The sequence below is a fragment of the Neolamprologus brichardi genome, chromosome 8 (genome assembly GCF_056152115.1).
Source record: "Neolamprologus brichardi isolate AB-2024 chromosome 8, ASM5615211v1, whole genome shotgun sequence".
In the NCBI taxonomy this organism is placed as follows: domain Eukaryota; kingdom Metazoa; phylum Chordata; class Actinopteri; order Cichliformes; family Cichlidae; genus Neolamprologus; species Neolamprologus brichardi.
In genome coordinates, this window is record NC_142111.1 from 7042212 (window position 1) to 7061384 (window position 19173).

Here is a 19173-nt window from a genome sequence, read left to right on the forward strand (position 1 = left end):
CAGGATTTTAATGAATCGATATCACGTTATCCAAGCCAGAATCGATTTTAATCGATAAATCGATTGTTAAAACCCACACCTAAACCTCAGTCGATTTCACCTAGTGGAAGAAAAACTTAAATGAGAAACAGAGTTGTTGTCCTGACAGCCAGCAAAGACCGACTGTGAGGACAGCATCAGAACTACTGTGTAAATGTTTTTCATTGCCACACATACTCTATAAATAAAGCTGCAATATTTCATTTTTCTTGGTTAAAAACATTTTCTGGCTACTTTCACTGTCACCTTTGTTTGAAATGAGCCTTTCCTGTTGCTCTTTTCACTGTTTTCCTTTGGTAATATTGCAGTTTTTATATACCTTGCCTGGTACAAGAACACAAATCGACTTTGACATAAAACTATTTTGTAAAATATTCAGGGAACCACAGATTTAATATCGTCGTCAACACTCTTGTCTTTATTACTCGCAGTGTGTGGCTTCTAAATGCGATGGGATAAAGTTAACGTATGAAGGTCAGCACAGGAGCAACACTGATGCTCAGCTCACCTGTCAGCCGGCAACGGCGCTCTTTCCAAGTGGCTGTGACAGCAGGTGTCCTCCATACAGCACAGTGTGTGTCACAGCTGTCAGTCTCCTGACAGAGACCTGTCCACAGCGTCCAGCCTGGTTAGGCAGACAGGCTGGGGAACACACACACAGACACACTGGATAGCTTGGCTGTATTTGCATGAACACACACACACACGGAATAACATTGTGTCAAGGTTAGTTAGAGCTCATGACATTTGAATAGCAGGCAGGAAGGAGAACACATAGGATGGGAACTAATTTCACCTCCCCTCCCTCCATCATTCCTATCTCTGTTGGAAATTGTCCTGCTGTCCTTATCCATTATGTCTTAACTGGAGTGTGTTTGCCTTTTGTGTGATTTTCATATAAACTGACAATTAATTTTTTGTTTTCTGACTCCTACAATGATGTTTAATTGATTTTACACTGTACATAATTGTGTCCTGCAGAAGAGTGGTCCACGGTTTGATTAATTCAAGTTTTCTTCCTGTGTGTATGTGTGTGTTTTAGGTGGCTGAGATGCATGGTGAATTGATAGAGTTTAATGAGCGCCTGTACCGTTCGCTCATGGCCAAAGACCACCTCATAATCCAGATGAGACAGGAGCTCATTGACCTGAGAGGACCGGTGAGTGGCACACAGCAACAGACGCATCCTGTCTCGTCTTATTTCTCTGCGGGTTTTCTCCTTTTCTCTTCTTTGACTCGCCCACTGATTCTGTTTGATTTTCATTTCCACTTGGTCCTGTTTGTTTGCCCATCCCTCCGTTCATTTTCCCCAACAGTCGGTGGCGTCAATAATAGTTATCTTCTTTCTCATTTTCTGTTGGTGAGATTTGATTTTCTCCGGGAGACTTTCTCCTGATCTTGATGGCTATCGATGTTAATACTAAGTATCCATTGTTCTTGTTAGACAGTACACAGACAGAGCTACTTTTTCTCACTACTTTCTACACTAACAAGAAAAACGCACAGATTACCAACGTCTGGTCATGCTCTGGAGAGCCTAAAGCTGTCTAGACGTGCACACACACAGCCTGCCCACAGTTTGAGTTGGTATAGCTTCAGTGAAGGGAGCCCCAGGTAGCAGATAGGAGCTCTTATCCCTGAGCTTCAGCCCTGCTGTACTGGACTCCTGTGGGCGTGTGTGTGTTTTGTGCATGTCCATCTCTGTTTCCTAAGTGCTCCGTGCTTGCTACAACTCAGAGCTGCTGCAGACAGCCAAACCAGGGTCGCTGCCTCACTGATCCCTTTCTTGGTCTTGCTCATCTATTACCTTCTCTCTGTGCGTGAGTGCGTGCGTGCGTGTGTGTGTGTGTGTGTGTGTGTGTGTGTGTGTGTGTGTGTGTGTGTGAGTGCGTGCGTGCGTGCATGCATGTGTGTGTGTGTTTGATGAAAGCCTGGAGGCTGGCGGCCCGATTGCACTGGCTGTGGTGACAGTGTTTTTGCTCAGGTTTAGATGGGCTCTCTGGGAAATCTGAATAGCTGACATGCCAGCTCTGGGAGAGACAGGTTGGGGGAAGACACACAAGCTATCGTATTCCCAACACTTCAGGCGACATTACATTAACTTGCATTGATTCCCTGGAGACTTACCCTAACCTTAGATATGAGCACTACTCACCCAACCATAACCTTATCAAAACTAAGCTGTCGCACTGTGAAATTTGATGATTTTTGTTACGGGCTCTTGCTTTATCCCAGCAACATGATTTTCTAAACAGATTTAGGACCCCCCAACCCCCACCCCCCCACCCCCCCACCCCCACCCCTACACACACACACACACACACACACACACAACATGAGTAACACAAGTACACTCTCTCTCTTTCTCAATTCGATTGACTTCATTTCTCGAGGCTTTTATTGGCATGAAAGTGTCAAGAGACAAAATTGCCAAAGCATCAAAATGTAATTTGTCTGAGTGTTTGGACATTGCACAATAGCAGTAAATTGAATAGTATTAGAAGTTTAAGATTGATTACATGGTAATTACACACTGTATGTGTGAATTGCAGGAACATCCTGCGTGTATGGATGCATGGGTATGCTGTGTATATCTAGGTTATTCGTTCATGTTGTTACATATTGTTGGACAGGGGCAGTTGCTGTCTCCTTGCTTTCCCACGGCCATGTACACACATACTCTTTCTCATCCACAAGGCCAACATGTAGCACATTTAATGTGGTTACTTCACTAACCTGGGGGCATGCATGCTTGATGAATACATACACAGGGAACACACTTGTGTAGGGATCACTGGTAGATGGATTCTGTGTTTTTTTTTGTTTTGTGCGTATCTGATAACATATTTGTGCAGGAGTTTGTCCTGTATTTGAAATGAAAGTCCTCCTTTTGTTTGTTCCCTGCTCTTTAGCGTTCTTCCTCTCATTCATTTTTTTTCCAGGTTCCAGGTGATTTAAGCCAGACGTCAGATGACCCTAGCCTGTCAGATTTTGAGACGTAAGAACATTTCTCTACATCCCCCGTCCAACGCATCTTTCTCTCACCCCTTTCTATCCTCTCATAGTTTGATGTCTCTCACCCCTTTTTCTCCCTTTGCACCGTTTCCTCTGAGTTTACAACTAAATTAGATTTTCAGGTGTTTTACCAGAGTGAACTGCAAACAATGGTAGCTGTCCAAACACAGTGCTGACATACTGTTAATGTTGCCGCTGCTCGGGATAATGATGATGATAATGAAGACGGCGGTGAGAACTGTTTGTTGTTTGTGTCACTCAGGGCTCATCGCGCTCTCATCAACGTATGGATCCCCTCTGTGTTCCTGCAAGGCAGAGCTGCCAATGCCTACCACGTCTATCAGGTACACACAGCCACATTAATATCTCTGTCTGAGCCACGCGTTGTGTTTACCAGGCAAAACGAGTCATTTCATCAAAATATACCGATTTAAACATTGACTTTGATGTCTGATGTACAGACTGCTGTAGTTACAAGACAAAAATAACGTTTTAATTGGAATAGAAACGGTGGAAGGAAGTAATGGACAGAACAAGAAGTTAAAAGTTCACGAAGGCACAGAGCGAAGTGAGAAAGCTCTGAAATAATTACACATTTGCTCACGTGTGCATTAATAGCTCATCATCTGTTTTTATTCAAATTGTTTTGTTTGAAAGTTTTTTAATACCTAAAAATCCGTTTTCATTGGTTTATGCCCGCCATACAAGAGTGCTGAAAAAAATACACTGAAATTAATACAAAACTGAACAGAAACGAGCAAATCCACTGCGGAAACAAAAAGTAAAAAGGAAATAAAAATTAACACTAGGCAGAAAATACAAAACTGTAACAACTCTAACAGTCCATAACAGAAACGAATGCTTCAGCTGGGATTCGTCATGTCTCACATTGACCACATAAGCCTCATCAGAAAGAGGTAGAAGCTGGCATACATCAGGAAAGAAATCACATAGTTCACATTTTTGTTGAAACTAATTATCCGAAGAATCTGGGATCATTTCTAATGTTGGTACATGGTGGGCGTCTGTACCGGATATCAATCTAACATGGTCCTGGCTTCATCATCATCACATCTGAACTCCATCTTCAGGAACATAAAGTTACTGAGCTTCTGCAATCATATAATTATCCCCAAGAAACGAGTATAAATCTTGTGACAAATTCAACCTGTGAGTTGCTCTTTAAGCTTAGAAAAGGTTTGTCTAGAAATGCCAAGAAATAAAAGGCTAGCTGTCGCTTTTTTTGGGGGGGCAGTCTGTGCTCCAAGATGGCTGCGTGTCCCTCGTCATCGATTGGTGCCCTGCCAGAACTGTTGCAGACCTAAATAAGTCCCAGAATGCTCACTGCGCTTCCCACTCGAGCCTGCCATTTCTGAGTTTGCAATCAAGTTTGGTCAGAACTTTAAGCGTTTACACCGATGATAATAAAGCAGGTCCACTTAACTAAAATAGTGTTTCCAGAGCTCTGTGCCAGGTACTTATCTAAGTAAGGTGTGTTGGGAACTGGACTCGAGAGCAGCTTAACAAACCGAACTGCTGCTGCTTCTTGTATCTGTCAAGTTATCGAGCAAAGTAGACAACGGCACCTCATTCCCTCTGTGGCTGTTTTACTGTGTCTGTCACATTAACAAGGTGTTACACCTCAGCTCTCTCGCCGTGGCTGTCCCCTGCTTCCCCCATGTGAGACAGAAACGCACACATACTCAGACATTAAGTCCCATGGTTGAGCTTCATCAGACAGACAAACTCACACACACACACACCTGCCTGCTCAGGTGTTTACACAAACCTGCACTATTGGATATGAGACAAAAACTGATGCGCACACACACACACAAGTGCTGCTACTGTGGACACCTTCTTCACGCTGCACAAATACACCTGTCAGACAGAAAAGTGCATGTGTGTACACACACTGGTATTATCTGCTCTGTAGCCAGAAGGTACAGCTGTAATGTTAGTCAGTGAAAACCATATGGGACAGGAAGAGACAGGTGACACATCCTTAGCTGTAACGGATAGGCAGGAGTGACTGGCTACCACCTCAGCTTGGCTCAACTTATACATAATAGATGTAAATTCCCAATTCAGGACTCAAACTTTTAGCTGTGTGACATCTTTTTGAGCCAGATTGTCTCCGTCCTCTCAGCAGGACTGATGCGCGACAAAGGCAAATGAGACGCATTGTTTTAATTTCTCTCCTACCCGCTCGCAGCTTCGCGCCGCCTCTCGCAGATGCACGGGGTACTGCTTTTATTCTGCATTATGCATGCACAGTAATAAATGTACCACCAAACACATGATGGCAATAATTTAGAATGATCATTTGCTGCTTGTAAAATGCTCAGTGGAAAGTGGCCCACATTTAAACTGCTGTGCAGTGTTGGGTGAAGTGAGTCGTTCAGTGCAGTTGGTAACTTTTATATTCAGGTGAGTGCTTTGTAATTGTGCTCCCATAAAGGCAGTTTTTTTTTTTTGCCTGAAATAATTACAGACTGTTAAGCACTACACCCAGTTTGAGCCTCATATTTCTGAATATATTGTTCAACAAACAATAAAAAAAGTTGTAGTCTTTACGAGAGTCTAAAGATATTTTTTTTGCCTGTGGGAAACCACGCTTTCAACTGAATGCGATGTAATGGTTGGTTAAAAGTAGGTGAACCGCACACAGGCACGTACAGCGCTGCAGGCAATTATTAGCATCCACCTGCAGTTGCGGATTTATGGATGGACTCCAGTATTGAAGCTGAGCATTTTCCATGTGTTGTGCTAATTTAGCCTAATTTCTCCATCTGAAAAATGGTCTCTGAGAGACTACTGTCCAGCCCTGGAGCTGGTATAAAGCACAACCCATCTGGTGTATTGGATACTTCCATTCACAGAGCTATATTCGTCTAATGGCTCCCTGTGGAAACGGCTTTTGTTCTTAGACAGGTTAATGGATGGCCAAGGTTACTGGAGTCATTGTTGTTAAGGTGAGGCTGTTGTGGTGATTGAACACTGAGCCAACAGTCTTAAAGACCTGAGGGTATCATGAGGAAATGGCAGGGGTCTCTTTAAATTACCCTCAAGCGAGTGCGAAGATTTTTTTGGGTCTTTTTTTCCTTCATTGTTGCACTTGCGCGCACACCCATATGCTTGCAAAATTGAACCAATGATGCGAGCAATGAGCCATAGCCAAAGCTGGCTTTTGTAAGGCTTGGAGAGTGAATGGGATTTCAGAAGCCTGAGCCCGAGTTAGGTCACGGCAACCTTGTGGTGAAAATAAGCTCGCTAGGAGCTCTATACTGCTGCTAAACCCATCCAGAGAGGTGGAAGGGCTGATCTAACCATCGCATCTCATAGCGCGTGTCCCTAAATATCTGCCTCCTTGCTTCATTCTCACTGTCCTCCTTTTCAGCCTGCATATCTGTCTCACTCCCCCTGCCAGATTGCATGCCATTATGACAGGGGTAAGCCTACTTGTACTCCATTTTCGTCTTTGCATGTCCTCAGAGCCCCTTTTTCCCCCTCCAAGACTTCTAAAATGACTTCCATCTGAAGTGTGGTACGGCCATTGGACAGACAGACAGAGATGAAGAGAGAGACTGATGGATTTGCTCCATTATAAGTTGGGTTCTGCTCTTTGTGCGCCTCTGGGCCTTTATTCTTCCATCATTCCGTCCCTTTACTTTCCCCTTCTGAACTCATAATGAGAGAATTATACCGGCCGTGGCAAATCACTGACTCGCTCCCACACAATCCCAACAATAGAGGCTATTAAAAGAGAATGAGAGAACGCATGGTTTGCACACCGTCAGCGAGCACAAGCGGTGATTTCTGGTTGCGCGTGAGCGTCTGTGCTTTTCATTACCTGTGTATCCCGGACCAGCATTGTGTTGTGAAGAGAGCATCAGTCAGAGGCTGATGAGGAACTCTCCTCCAAAGAAGTGTCTGTGCTGGCTGCTTGTGTGTTATGGGATCCTTGTGCTTGCAACAAGGCTGTCAGCGAAAAGTAGAAGAAACAAACACTCTGGGAAAGACATCTTAGAACTAAATGTAAGGTATTTGCCTCTGGAGATGGCGGTGTCAGTGGTTTGGTAAATTGGTCCGCCACTTTTTGTCCGCGGCTTTCATTGGACTGCTTTTTCTTTTCTTTTTTTTTTGTAATGGAGAAACTGCTGTTACATTTAACAATGCCAGATACATCAGAGTAGACGGATTAAAACGTGTGCACCCAGGCAACCAAATACCTGCAAAACTAATGGCGCACCTTTGTCATTGCTGAAAGCACTAACTTTGTGGATTCTTCACTGGTTGCCTAGTTACGGGTCTTGACCAAGAAATGTTCAGGGACATAACACCCTATTGATCTTTCAATTCAAAAAAAGTTACTGTGCCTTTTGGAGAGTTTATTTAGGCCAGATAAAATAAGTGTTGTTGTTTTCAATGCAGTTCCACAAATTAATCTAATAGAAGTAATAAAGATGTGTCATGATGGGTCAGGGTAGGAGAGCAGGGGCTATTAGAGAAATAACAAATTCATCACATGCATTGCATTGGGACATTCTGACAATCATATTTGTTCTCTTGCAGTCTGTTGTGCAATCTGTGAGGTATCAGATGATGCAACGTGCTGCACACTACGACTGTGCCATACTATGCCTCTTTTTGCAATAAAGTTTTTAACACATCATTTTCATGGCAAAGTGTGACAAGAGTGAAGCTGGGGAGCTTTTAGCCTTAGGTTAGGCGCCATAGCTCATTTTTTGCTCATATACAATAAAAGATAAAAGCCTTGTGCCATTTGGCTCAAAGGTATTTTATGTTATTTCTTGTCAGACACTCTAAAGTAGTCCTGCTGAGAAGCTTACTGCTGTGCTGCTGTCTGATGGGAGCTTTCAGTTTGTTGATTATGAAGTGTCATACCTGTGGTGTAGATGAAAGATATGCTCTTTGTATCACAGCAGCATTTGGCTATGATAAAGTTTTATCTGCTAACAAAGCAGAAACGGGTATTATTATCATGAGCTGACTTTTTTTCAGTAAAGTAATAACTTCAGTAAATTTGCATGGACTGTGACATATAATTGCGAAAGCTAGTCTGGGACCTTTCCAACCAAAATGCTGAAAATGGGAAATTACACCTCAGTTTACATCAAAAGAAAGAGAAAAGTTGCATAAAAGGAGCTTTTTAAACACCACTTTTGCAACTCCAAAGGCAAGAAGATTCTTAAGTTGTTTTTTTCTTGGGGTTTTAGCTGGAAATAGTCCAACAAATGCACCGTTCACTTCAAAGTTTTTGAATATAGCCCCTCATCATCTTCCTTTCCAAATCTCTTTTAAAAATTGCTCTTTCTGCTTTCCTCTCCTTTGCTTTATTATCTATCTGTTGTTGTTTTTCTTTTCATCAGTCTTGCTGTTTTACTTTTCCTCCAATTACTATTTTTCTCCTTTACTGGTTTAATCCTCTTTCACCTATTAATTTTCTATTCATTGATTCTAGTGCTGCTGACAAAGTCCAGGACAAAATGCTTGGGGATCTTTCCACCTCCACAGCAATTTGATACTAATGCATCATAATTTTAAACTCATACAGCTTCCCAGATGAGACAAAGATAACGTGAACAGGGGGGATGGCAAACTGACAAAACTGCAAAGTAGATGCACAGATGCCTACATCTGTGCGTCCATCCATAAACTCAAAAACAATCCAGGTATCAAGAACAAATGTAGCATCCTGTAGTTTGAAGTGAGTCCAATGGAAAATGCTGGAGTTGAGAGCTGGTGTCTCCAGTCCACGTTAGCCGTTTCGCATATAGATTCAATAGATATACAGTATCTGCACATATAAGAGGAGCACGTCTCTTTGATCAGCCAAATGCTGCACCTATAATTGCAGTGCTGAAAACTCCTCACTGTTTCAGTTATGCTAATCTGACTGGAAACATCTACTGTTCTCTTCTTTCCTCTGTCCCTCACACTGTTGCTCTTTTTCCACAAAACTTCATTAAATTATGAATGAAATATATTTTTCGCAAGCAGCGGGGCTGTGCGAGTGTGTGTGAGTGTGTGTGTGTGCGCGTATGCACTCTGCCATCAGAGGTAATTTTATTCAGCAAAAGGTTCTGCCTGCTTCAGAGGTCTTGTGTATTTCTTGAGCTCAAGATAATAAGAAGAGGGTGTGATGGAGATGAGGTGTAGACTGTACACACCATAAGAAATGAGAAATAGTGTTTTTCTTTTTCTTTTTTTTTTTCCTATTAGTTGGGTAACAGGGAGGCTCGGGTTGGGTCCACTGGCCATTGCTGCTCCACTCTCCTGGGTTGAAAAGCTGTTTTGCGGTTAAATTTACAGGCTTCTTTTCCTGAGAAGTTTTTAAACAGACCATAGCTAGTTAAAACTGCTTGAGCTACAAAGCTTGCTTTGCCATTTATGGCAACTGGAACTAATAAAACAGATCTCAAATGTCAGCAGATAAACAGCAACAATAATGCAGACACAACAATGCTAGACACTCAAAACATCGGTAAGTAAATATAACCTTACCTGCCTGGTTGTGCATTCAAAGCTAAGATAAAGTGATGATACCGTTTCCATGGTGCCGGTATAACTCACTGGGTTGAGCAGGTGAGCCATCTGCTCCAGCCCTGTGTCTTCCCCCCTGCTCTCTCTCAGCTTTCAAGTCCACTTTAAACTGTAGCAAAGGCCAGAAAATGCTTAAAAAGGATCCCAGAAAATACTGTTGATGGTGATAAATTACAGATTACGGTTGTTAGTTAACTGACCACATCGACTGTTAATCTGATTACAAGGGATGCATCTCTAAAAGTAATATGTAATTATCATTAAGTCCATTAATTTTACTGCAGTTCATTAAAGTTCATTAAATATATTTGTTATCTACTTTGCGTATGCTCATCTTCAAGCCTGTTCAAGCAGAGTCTCAATTACAGAAATAGCAGTTACATAAACCTTGTTTAACTTGCTTCTCTCAAAGACCTTAATGTATATAAACTATATAAATCAACGCATCTGTGAATCTTTGATACGTCCTTGAAACTCTTTCAGATGTGTGCACAGCTGCCTTCAATGGACTGCTATCCCCCAGAGACATGCAAATTGGCAACTGTGTTAACACCTTTAATTTCTGTGTTATCCACTGGATATAGCTAGGAAGACTCATGGCTACTGAGCCGGCATGCCCTACATCCAGACCTGCTCCACGTGAGCAGCTCTGATTAGCCAGAGGCTTAATCTGCATTGCTGGACTGCTTTCCCTGTGCAGATGAGATAGTACATCCATATGTATTAATGTGAACTTTGAGCGTGTGCAGATAGCTGTGCATGTTTGTTGGTGTTGCATTTAAAGACACATGAATATCGCTGATCATGAGCTTGCAGGATTTTTTTGTGTGTGTGTATTGTCACACACACACACACACACACGTATTGGACTCTGCACGTGAGTGATTATGGTTATGATAATGGCTGGTTGGTGAAAGAGCAAGATAACGGTTATGTTGATGATGGTAATGATGAATGTTTTACAAAGATGATGATGATGATAATTACAATCGTTGTCTTCGTCTTACATCCATCAGTCATAGATTAAACACCCTCGGGAAGACGCAGAGGCTGCTTTTGCTGCTGTACACTGCAGCACAGGCACCTCATCAATTTCAGCATCAGTGTAATTTACATTACATTTCCATTTTAGGCACTTAAGTTAGTGCTCTTATCCAGAGCATTTCACAGTGGGGAGGTTGAGCTTCAGCGTCTCATTCAATAGTACTTAAATAAAATGCATTTCTGTGGAAGGACACGGGCATTGGCAGGAGTAGGGATGAGGCTGTGACCTTCTGACTTGAGGGGGAGAACAGAAAATGCAACACCTGCATAATGCATTGGAAAAGAGTAAAACTGGAATTACCAGTTCGCCTCAACTAGAGCCTGTACAAATATCTTTAGTTGGGAAAGGCAAAAGGTTTCTGGTGTAACGAATTGGGATGATTAATTTTCTCAACTTGCAGTTTTATTCGATTCAGTTTTGTCTGCACTAAATGTTATTTATCATAACTGCAAGCCCCCATGAAGGAGATTCACCTCTAGCTGTGCCTGTGGGTAGCGTCATTTGCAGGAGAAACTATAGGATGGAGCTTCCTCCTTGCTAAAACTGTCCAAACAAAAGATATTGTATCTCAAAAAGCTATTGTAGCACTGTTATTTGCAAAGATCAATCCACACACCGCTTTATGAAGGCAGTTCAGAATAGGCTGAATTTTTTTTTAATTTTATTTGAAGAATATTTTGTTCTATTGGCTCCAGTCTGTCTTATCATACACCTCTTACTGTTTGGCTTGCACAGCACCTGTTTCTGGATTTAACCCTTATAAACATAGCAAAGCTCTTGAAAGGCACCCAGCAGTATGTGCTAAGTCCTGCTGTGGCACTTGATCAGTGATCTGCCCGCCAATAAAAACTTCAAAGTGTGTCTTTGCAGGTGGAAATGGGATGTGGGGTGCTGGGAACTTTCTCCCTGATGGTGATGGGGAAGTTGGACTGATGGAAGGATTTGGATGGTGACGTCGTTTGGTGGAAGGAGTCAGAAGGGAATGTGGTAATCTCTGCTTTAGCCTCCAGATATCTGATTAGATCTCTGAGCTGGAACATAATTTGTCAGACTGCCTCATCTCCCTGCTTTCTTCTCCCCTGATAACCTCAATTTATATTTACACATTTATTTGAGTCTCCAGTTGTCTGCCGCTCCCTCTTGGCTCCATTTTCCTGATACTCCTCTTGCCCCTCCCCTCTTTTTTTTGTCTCATTCAGCTCTAATTTGAACTGCATCATCCACTGCGTGGCCTATCCTTCAATCACTTGATCTCTGACTTCCTTACTATGCTTTCTCACAAACTGTCAGTGACTCATTTGTTCATGCAAGTGTATGTGTGTGAGTGAGGAGTGGTGGTGGTGGTGTGGGACACACAAATAGGAGGAGTGGGAGGGAGAGCGCTGACAGGTGAAGGAAGTGGGAGATGAAGAGAACAGCGTAAGGGAAGCAATTGTGATAAAAAGATGGCGATAATAGCTGCGGCGTGTCCCATTTTCCTCCTGCTGTGGCGTCACTCAGTTTCTCCTGGGTAGTTTCCAACTTCGATGTTGAGTGCTTATATCTGGTTGCCACCTGCCAGTTTTCGAGAAAGAACTTTAGCTGATTGCTCTGGCGATTAAAAAGCTCCGTGTCTGACGTGTCGATGGCTGTTCTGTGTTAGGAATAGATCAAATCGGACTGGAAAACACGGTGGAATAATTCCTATAGGCCTTACGAGTCTTAGGTTACATTTATGATGATAGCAAGAGTTTTACCACCTTATTACAGACCACACTGAGACATATTATGTGTTTTTACTTGCTTTTCGTGTCATCCGTTTTGATTTCATTTTGAATGTTTTGTTTGAGTTTTGTTTGTGCAGTTTTAGCTTGGCTAGCAAGGTGCATCCATAAGTACAGGACATGTCAGACTGTATAGATTAAGAAGAAGAAGACTGCAGAGTATCCTTTAATACATACAAATGAAGGATGAGATGATTCGACTCTGCCTGTCTTGCATATGTTACTACGCAAAAGTTTGGGTTGTGATGCAATTTACTGTTGAAGTCAATTAATGTAGCTGTCCACCCACTGTAACACAAAACCAGGAGGTTTATTTTCCACTTCCAGGATGAAAGGTAACACCAGCGAGAGCACAGAATTAGACCTTGCTCATATTCAGCGATGGATTTAACCTGCTCTAATTAGTGGACTGATATCATCTCAACAAGTAAAAACTGTATTCATAAAAGTCCTGCTTATGTTGTCTTTGTATATATTACACTTATGCTTTTTTCTCTGCTAGTTTTTGGTCGCAGCTTTTGTCCTGATAATCCTGAGTTATTAATAAAACTCAATACTACATGTGGTCTCCAGGTGAAAACCAGAATTGAAGCAAAGCTCCTGTACCTAATTACACATTATAGCATATTTACTGTTTGTTTGTTTTTTAACCCAGATCAGAAGAAAGTACCAAAGAACACAGACTGTGTGCCCTTCCTCATGCAGATATCCGTTTGAAGAGTTTAATCAGGGTTGACTTTTTTGGATACTGGAAACTGCAGTTTTTGGTTCTTGTGTTGTGCCTTTATTTTTCAGCGCTGAGGTTACTGCTTTTGTCACAGATGATTAGGCCTCTTTAAATCTTGGCTCATGCTGTTTTCAACCTGCTACGATCCAATTTTCGATATGAATAATAGATCACAGGACCACTTGTGAAAGGGGTTGTTCCTGATGATAAACCCAGTGAGAATGGTCGCCGGTCATTGCCCTTGTCAGCTCTGTGCTTTATGAACGCTTTATAAACCTTTGAACTCATTCTTTTGTTTTAGGACCCACAGCTTTACCTCGTTTGATTCACTCTCCCTGCTTTCATGTGTTGCTTGAGATGGCTATTCTGAGTTAAAAGTCTATAACTTTTTAAGCTGCTTTGTGCCATCAGTGTAAGTTTCGTCATACTTTTTGTCAACAACCTTTGTTTCCTGACAGAAACACGACGAAAACTAAATAAAAACGAATGTGCGAGCACAAAAACTGATGTAATGTACGGCGACTTTGGTCAGCGAATATAAACGAGACGCGAGGCTGGATGAGTTGGAAGTGATTCAATTCCAAGTAATCTCCTTGTGCAGTAAGGTTAAATGCAAACATTTGATCAGGGAACTGTACAACTAGCTTCTGTGCTCCCTGTTTCTCATGAAAATGCAACAGAAAATTTTGCATTTGATGTTAAAGAAACTAAGATGCTTTGTAAAGTGTTTGGAGCAACTGTCAGTAGAAAAAAAAGACGGCAACTTTTATAATTTAGTCATCAAAAGCACGGTGGAACAGTGGTTGGCACTCTTGCCTCACTACAAGAAGGTCCTGAGTTCAACTCCACCATCTGACTAGTTCTGTATGGACTTTGTATGTTCTCCTTGTGTTTGCGTGGGCTCCACATGCAGTTTAATTAGGTTGCAGATGCTGCAATCCAACAAGTTTTACCTTAGGTAATTTAGTTTTCCTAAAGCATCAATATGCTCTGTAGCAGATGGAAATGTGTTTGCGTCTTTGATTTGTCGAGTGATGTGACAGATAAATAGAAAACAGAACTGTTTAATATAAACCCCCTTTTCTTTTCCAGAGTTGCTTCAAACAGAGATGCAAGAGAAGCTCGGGTACTTGGTAAAATCGGTGGAAAAGCCCTCCCTGTGCAGGCTCCTTTAGTTTCAGTTATTATATTTTAATGAGAAGACTCCTACATGAAACACTGCCTTTGTCACATATTACCAGCTAATGGGAGCAACACAATAGTGGCTTATTGATGTGTGCACCGCAAATTAGGAATTCTAGGAATATTTTCAATATTGTATGATGAAAACTTGTTTCCTCTCAATCTTTTTGTCAGTTGCAAATATATATCTCCTGTTGACTTTTCTCTCTGAGGCAGCAAAGGTGCTTTGCTTCATCAGTTAATCCATGCAAATGATTATAAAGTGTACACAGCAGGCTGTTGGTCTTTGAGATAGCAGCTTTCTACACTGTAGCATCCTCTGCAGTGTTTGCTGACTCACATTAAGCATTCTGGATTGATTTGCACCCAGAACAACTGGGTCCTAAAGGTGAGGAGAGCGTTGGCTTGTTTGGCAGTAATTCATGCATCAATGAATGGCCATGTTTAAATGAAACCCAAATCAACAAAACTAGTTAAAAAAACAACAACAGGTAAATAAAATCTCTTATTAATTATCTCACTACCCATTGCTTTCCAGGTCATTCATCAATCATTCAGTCAAACCTTAATTTCCCCATTTGATTGTGTGATCAGATCGTTTAATACAAACATGTCACATCTGGTCTAAACAGGTTAAAGGCGAACACACTCATCAAAGAGATGCATAGTTTATTTTCCATCCACACACCTCCGTCCTCTCTTAATCGTCACCATTTTTTTTTCTGGTCCTGCGTCTGTTTCCTTGTTTCTTGATTTTTGTTTTCGTAGTTGTCCAAATGTAGTTGCCCCTTGACCTGAACATCTTTATTCCTCCTCATCTTCCTCCTCCTCCTCCTCTCTAATCTTTCACCAACATTCATCTACCTCCCCTTCACCTCCTCCTTATCTCTTCCTCGTCTGATTTGTTATTTCAGCGTCTAATTCTGCAGGATGCCAGCGCTCCAAAATAAACGCCTCTGCTGCATTCAAAGACAATAATCACCCATTCACTACCTTCTGTTTGTTTTTGCTTCTTCTTTGATCCTTTTTTAGATAAATAAGTAACACGGATTCATAAATGGTTCTGTCTTATTATATGATCTCTTTGTTTTTTGAATTATGGCTGTTTAAATTGTCATTACTTATGAGTTTTCATTTCTGATTAACCTGTTTTCAAATTTTAACTGAATTAAAACTGGCTCAAGAAGTTGTGCTTACTTTATAATTACGTGTCTTTTAAAAAATTGAAAGAAACTAATCACAGTGACAGAGCGCGATTAAATGAGAACAACCGTCCTGGAAAAGGATGTGGCAGACAGAATGGAAATATGAACTTTCTGCTAGTTTATGCGTTCATATAGTGGAGAGTGGCGTCTCCATTCGTAGAAACTTTCATTGGCCTCTGTTGATAGACCAAATTTTACCAGCTACCTTTGGGAGGTGGTGCTTTGAGTTCATCTTGTCATTTTAACTCATGAAGGTGATACAAACATGCTTTTGTTTAGTAGTCAATATAGTACATTATTGAGATATTTCACACAAAACCAAAGATGTGCGAACCTTATAACAAGTAAATGGCCTGTATTTGTATAGCGCTTTACTAGTCCCTAAGGACCCCAAAGCGCTTTACACATTCAGTCATCCACCCATTCACACACTGGTGATGGCAAGCTACATTGTAGCCACAGCCCCCTGGGGCGCACTGACAGGCTGCCGAACACTGGCGCCACCGGGCTCTCTGACCACCACCAGTAAGCAACGGGTGAAGTGTCTTGCCCAAGGACACAACGACCGAGACTGTCCAAGCCGGGGCTCGAACCGGCAACCTTCCAATTACAAGGCAAACTCCCAACTCTTGAGCCACGATCGCCCCTAATTATGTCAGATGGAAAGATTAGGGCAGGATGTCAAACTCATTTTACATCGTGGGCCAGATACAGCCTGCTTTGACCTTAAGTTGGCCGGACCAGTGAAAGTCCCCTTTCTGTCAGTGTAAAGTTTAATTACATGTTTAATCCTTGATATATCTTAATTTAAGAAAAAAACAGTGCAGTTTCAAAAATAAGTCTGTTTTTTCTGCACGATAAAGAAACCCTGCTGTGCTAAATTCAAGACTATTGTACCAAGTCCAGAATTCATGCTCTCCTTCATGTTTTCCAACATGAAGGAGAGCAGTGTGGACGGGGTTGGAGTCTTTGACTGGCTGAGTATGACCCCCGAGGCTTATCTTTGATACTTAAGGAATCAAGAAAAGCATTACAAGCCATCCTCTGGGGACCATGAATGGCAGTCCACCCAATAGTCTGGACTTTCAGTCTGGGCCGAAGAGACCAGATTATATTGCTAACCTAGATGGGGGAAGGGCACATTAGTCCTCTTTTTTCCATGGTCCTTTGCTGCTCTTCTCCCTTCTAAAGCCTCCAAATGGATTCTATTTTCTGCCTAATTGGGCAGCTGGTTAGGCCTGCAAGAGACTGGTGATAATATGAAACTCTGCTGCTTTTCCTTTGGTTTGAGCAAACCTCTTATTCTCCCCTTCTCAACAAACATACGTTCACAAATATTTCATGACAGTCAGGTGTCTGTTGTGTCTTTGAGGCTTCAAAAGATTTGTTTCCTCTTTAGTTGTTTATTTTGTAAATTTATCATTAATTCATACAGTAACCGTGTAGCTTGCAGGTACTTATTTTTTAATTAAAACACTTTTGTTTGGGGTTTTTCTCAACGTCTTTGTTACATCTGTTTTTGCTCAAAGCTATTGTAAATTGTATGTTTGCATAGACCACGTTATTACAGATCGATGGAGGTTCTGAAATGTGAAAAGGGTGCAGAAATGCCTTAAACCTCTTTTTAAACAGACTTTAAAACCTTTGATGTACGACCTCAGCAAACGCTGTCTTAGTTGGGTATATGACCTCAAGTACTAGTGTTAAGTTTATGAGTAATGTAATGATAGCATGTTTATTTTGCACATGTCACCTCTACTGTCAGATCCACCTGTCCTTAGCCCATCACATCTGGTCTTAGTACACCAAGATGACCAAAACCACTAGCTCAAGGCTTCACTTTGAGACTTATCCTACGAGTGATGTCAGGGTGGCTATGTCCGTCTTTCAGAGCTCAAGTGTGAGCCGCTTAAGCTGCCTCCAAAAAACAGTGATATTCATGATGTCAGACATTGAATGAAAGCCATAATTAGCCATCTTTTCTCTGTGCCCTGTAGTTGCATATTGTTAAAACTGGAAATTGAGCAACAGGGCTTTCTCTGTGGGTCTCCTGTGGTGCTGGAAGATATAAGATGGAGAAATACATCAATTATCATCCGCACTTTCTGCATTTCTTAGCTGTGCTCACAGTTACTCCCATTTCAACCTGCTTGTTGGAATACCCTCAGGCTAAAGATCCAGTTAAATGTCAAGGAAAGAAATAGCTGCAATTATCTGTTCACAGACTTTGTGTTTCAGATCTTTGTTTCCGAAGGGTTTTCATAGTATACAAGGTCTCGTTTTCACAGGAAGATGTTCGGCTGTCTGCTACTCTGGATAAACTGCGGAAAGGGTTCTGTCACTGTGTGCTGTTTGGATGTTCTAGGTGATTTATGTTGTAAGAAACTTTTATTACGATTTTGTGGATATGTGGACTTATGGGGACCTCAGACCAGGTTTCAGTCACTGAGGTGTCTGTTAAAGGGGATGCTAATGAATAAATGGAAGTACATAGCAGCCTTTTGACATACAAATGTTCTGGAAAAATACAGATTCACTATATAAGCATAGTGAAAGTTGTTTAGCAGTGACCACGCTTCTGGTGAATGTTAAAAAGAGTCTAAACAGCTGTGAGAACACCGTTAACCATCAGCAGTGTTCACACTTTCTGTAGACGAACTGCTCTTGATTTGAAAATTAGATAAATAAGTAACACAAGTTATTTATGTGAATTAAACACAACCTTAAATTACACAGGATAATGGCAGCAAACTTGAAAAAAGATGCTAATATATTTGTGTACGAATAATAATTTCTAAAAAAATTAGCATCTGTCCAGAGAAAAATGTGTTCCCAGAACAAGCTCTTTGTATCAACTGCATATAGTTCCCAAAAAGTGGGAACTCCAGGCATAAACAGGGAACTTTCTCTACCTGCACCAGTGAGAGTACGCAAAGATGTGAAGTTATGGTTGTGTTAAGAATTATGAATAATGCTCACACTTTTTAGCCTGTTTCTCAAGGCAGAAGCTCAAAGCTGGGAGTTTAATACTGAGGTAACGGAGTTAATTTTGTTGGTATATTCAGCACACCGAATGAATTTTAGTACTAACAAAAAAGTCTTTCTTATGCTTTTGCAGCCAAATGCTTTTTCTTTCCTTTTTGTGTTGACCTGCTGAGGGCGTATTTTTATTAAGCGTATTATTATGTTTTCTCAGATATTCTTTTAAGCCATTCAAATACTGACAATAGGACTGCGTCCATCACAGTTAAGCTTTCAGGAACAGCGCAAACCCATCAACTCTCTTCCACAAGGTCTATCTGAATCATCATTAAAGGCCACGTCACTGTTTGAAAACTAGTTTTATTGGAGATATCAAACCACCAGTGCTCAAACATTAGGGATACAATTTAGATGGTGCCAAGATCTTTGTTGGAGATAATGAGAGAGATTTGTGACCTGTCAAGGGAAGGGAGCTGGTAGCTGTGTGCAGAGGCTAATGCGTTGCCATAAATAAGTATGCCAAGGAGACGCTGTAAAGTGGATTAAGCCTGATGTGTTCACACAGCCATATGTAAGGAGCCATGTGATGGCTGAGAAACTGCACAGATTCTGTCATCTTATTGTTGCTAATGCAGCTGTTGTGGTTCA

At 41.5% G+C, this 19173-nt stretch overlaps 1 protein-coding gene across 1 annotated transcript in view; it reads left to right on the top strand.

The window, feature by feature from the left end:
* Positions 1-19173, top strand: part of snx29 (sorting nexin 29) — a 148024-nt gene that overhangs the window by 102100 nt on the left and 26751 nt on the right. The window contains exons 16-18 of the mRNA XM_006807254.3: positions 1082-1198; positions 2982-3037; positions 3317-3398. Of these exons, the coding sequence (XP_006807317.2) occupies positions 1082-1198; positions 2982-3037; positions 3317-3398 (255 nt within the window). The remainder of the gene's footprint in view (positions 1-1081; positions 1199-2981; positions 3038-3316; positions 3399-19173) is intronic.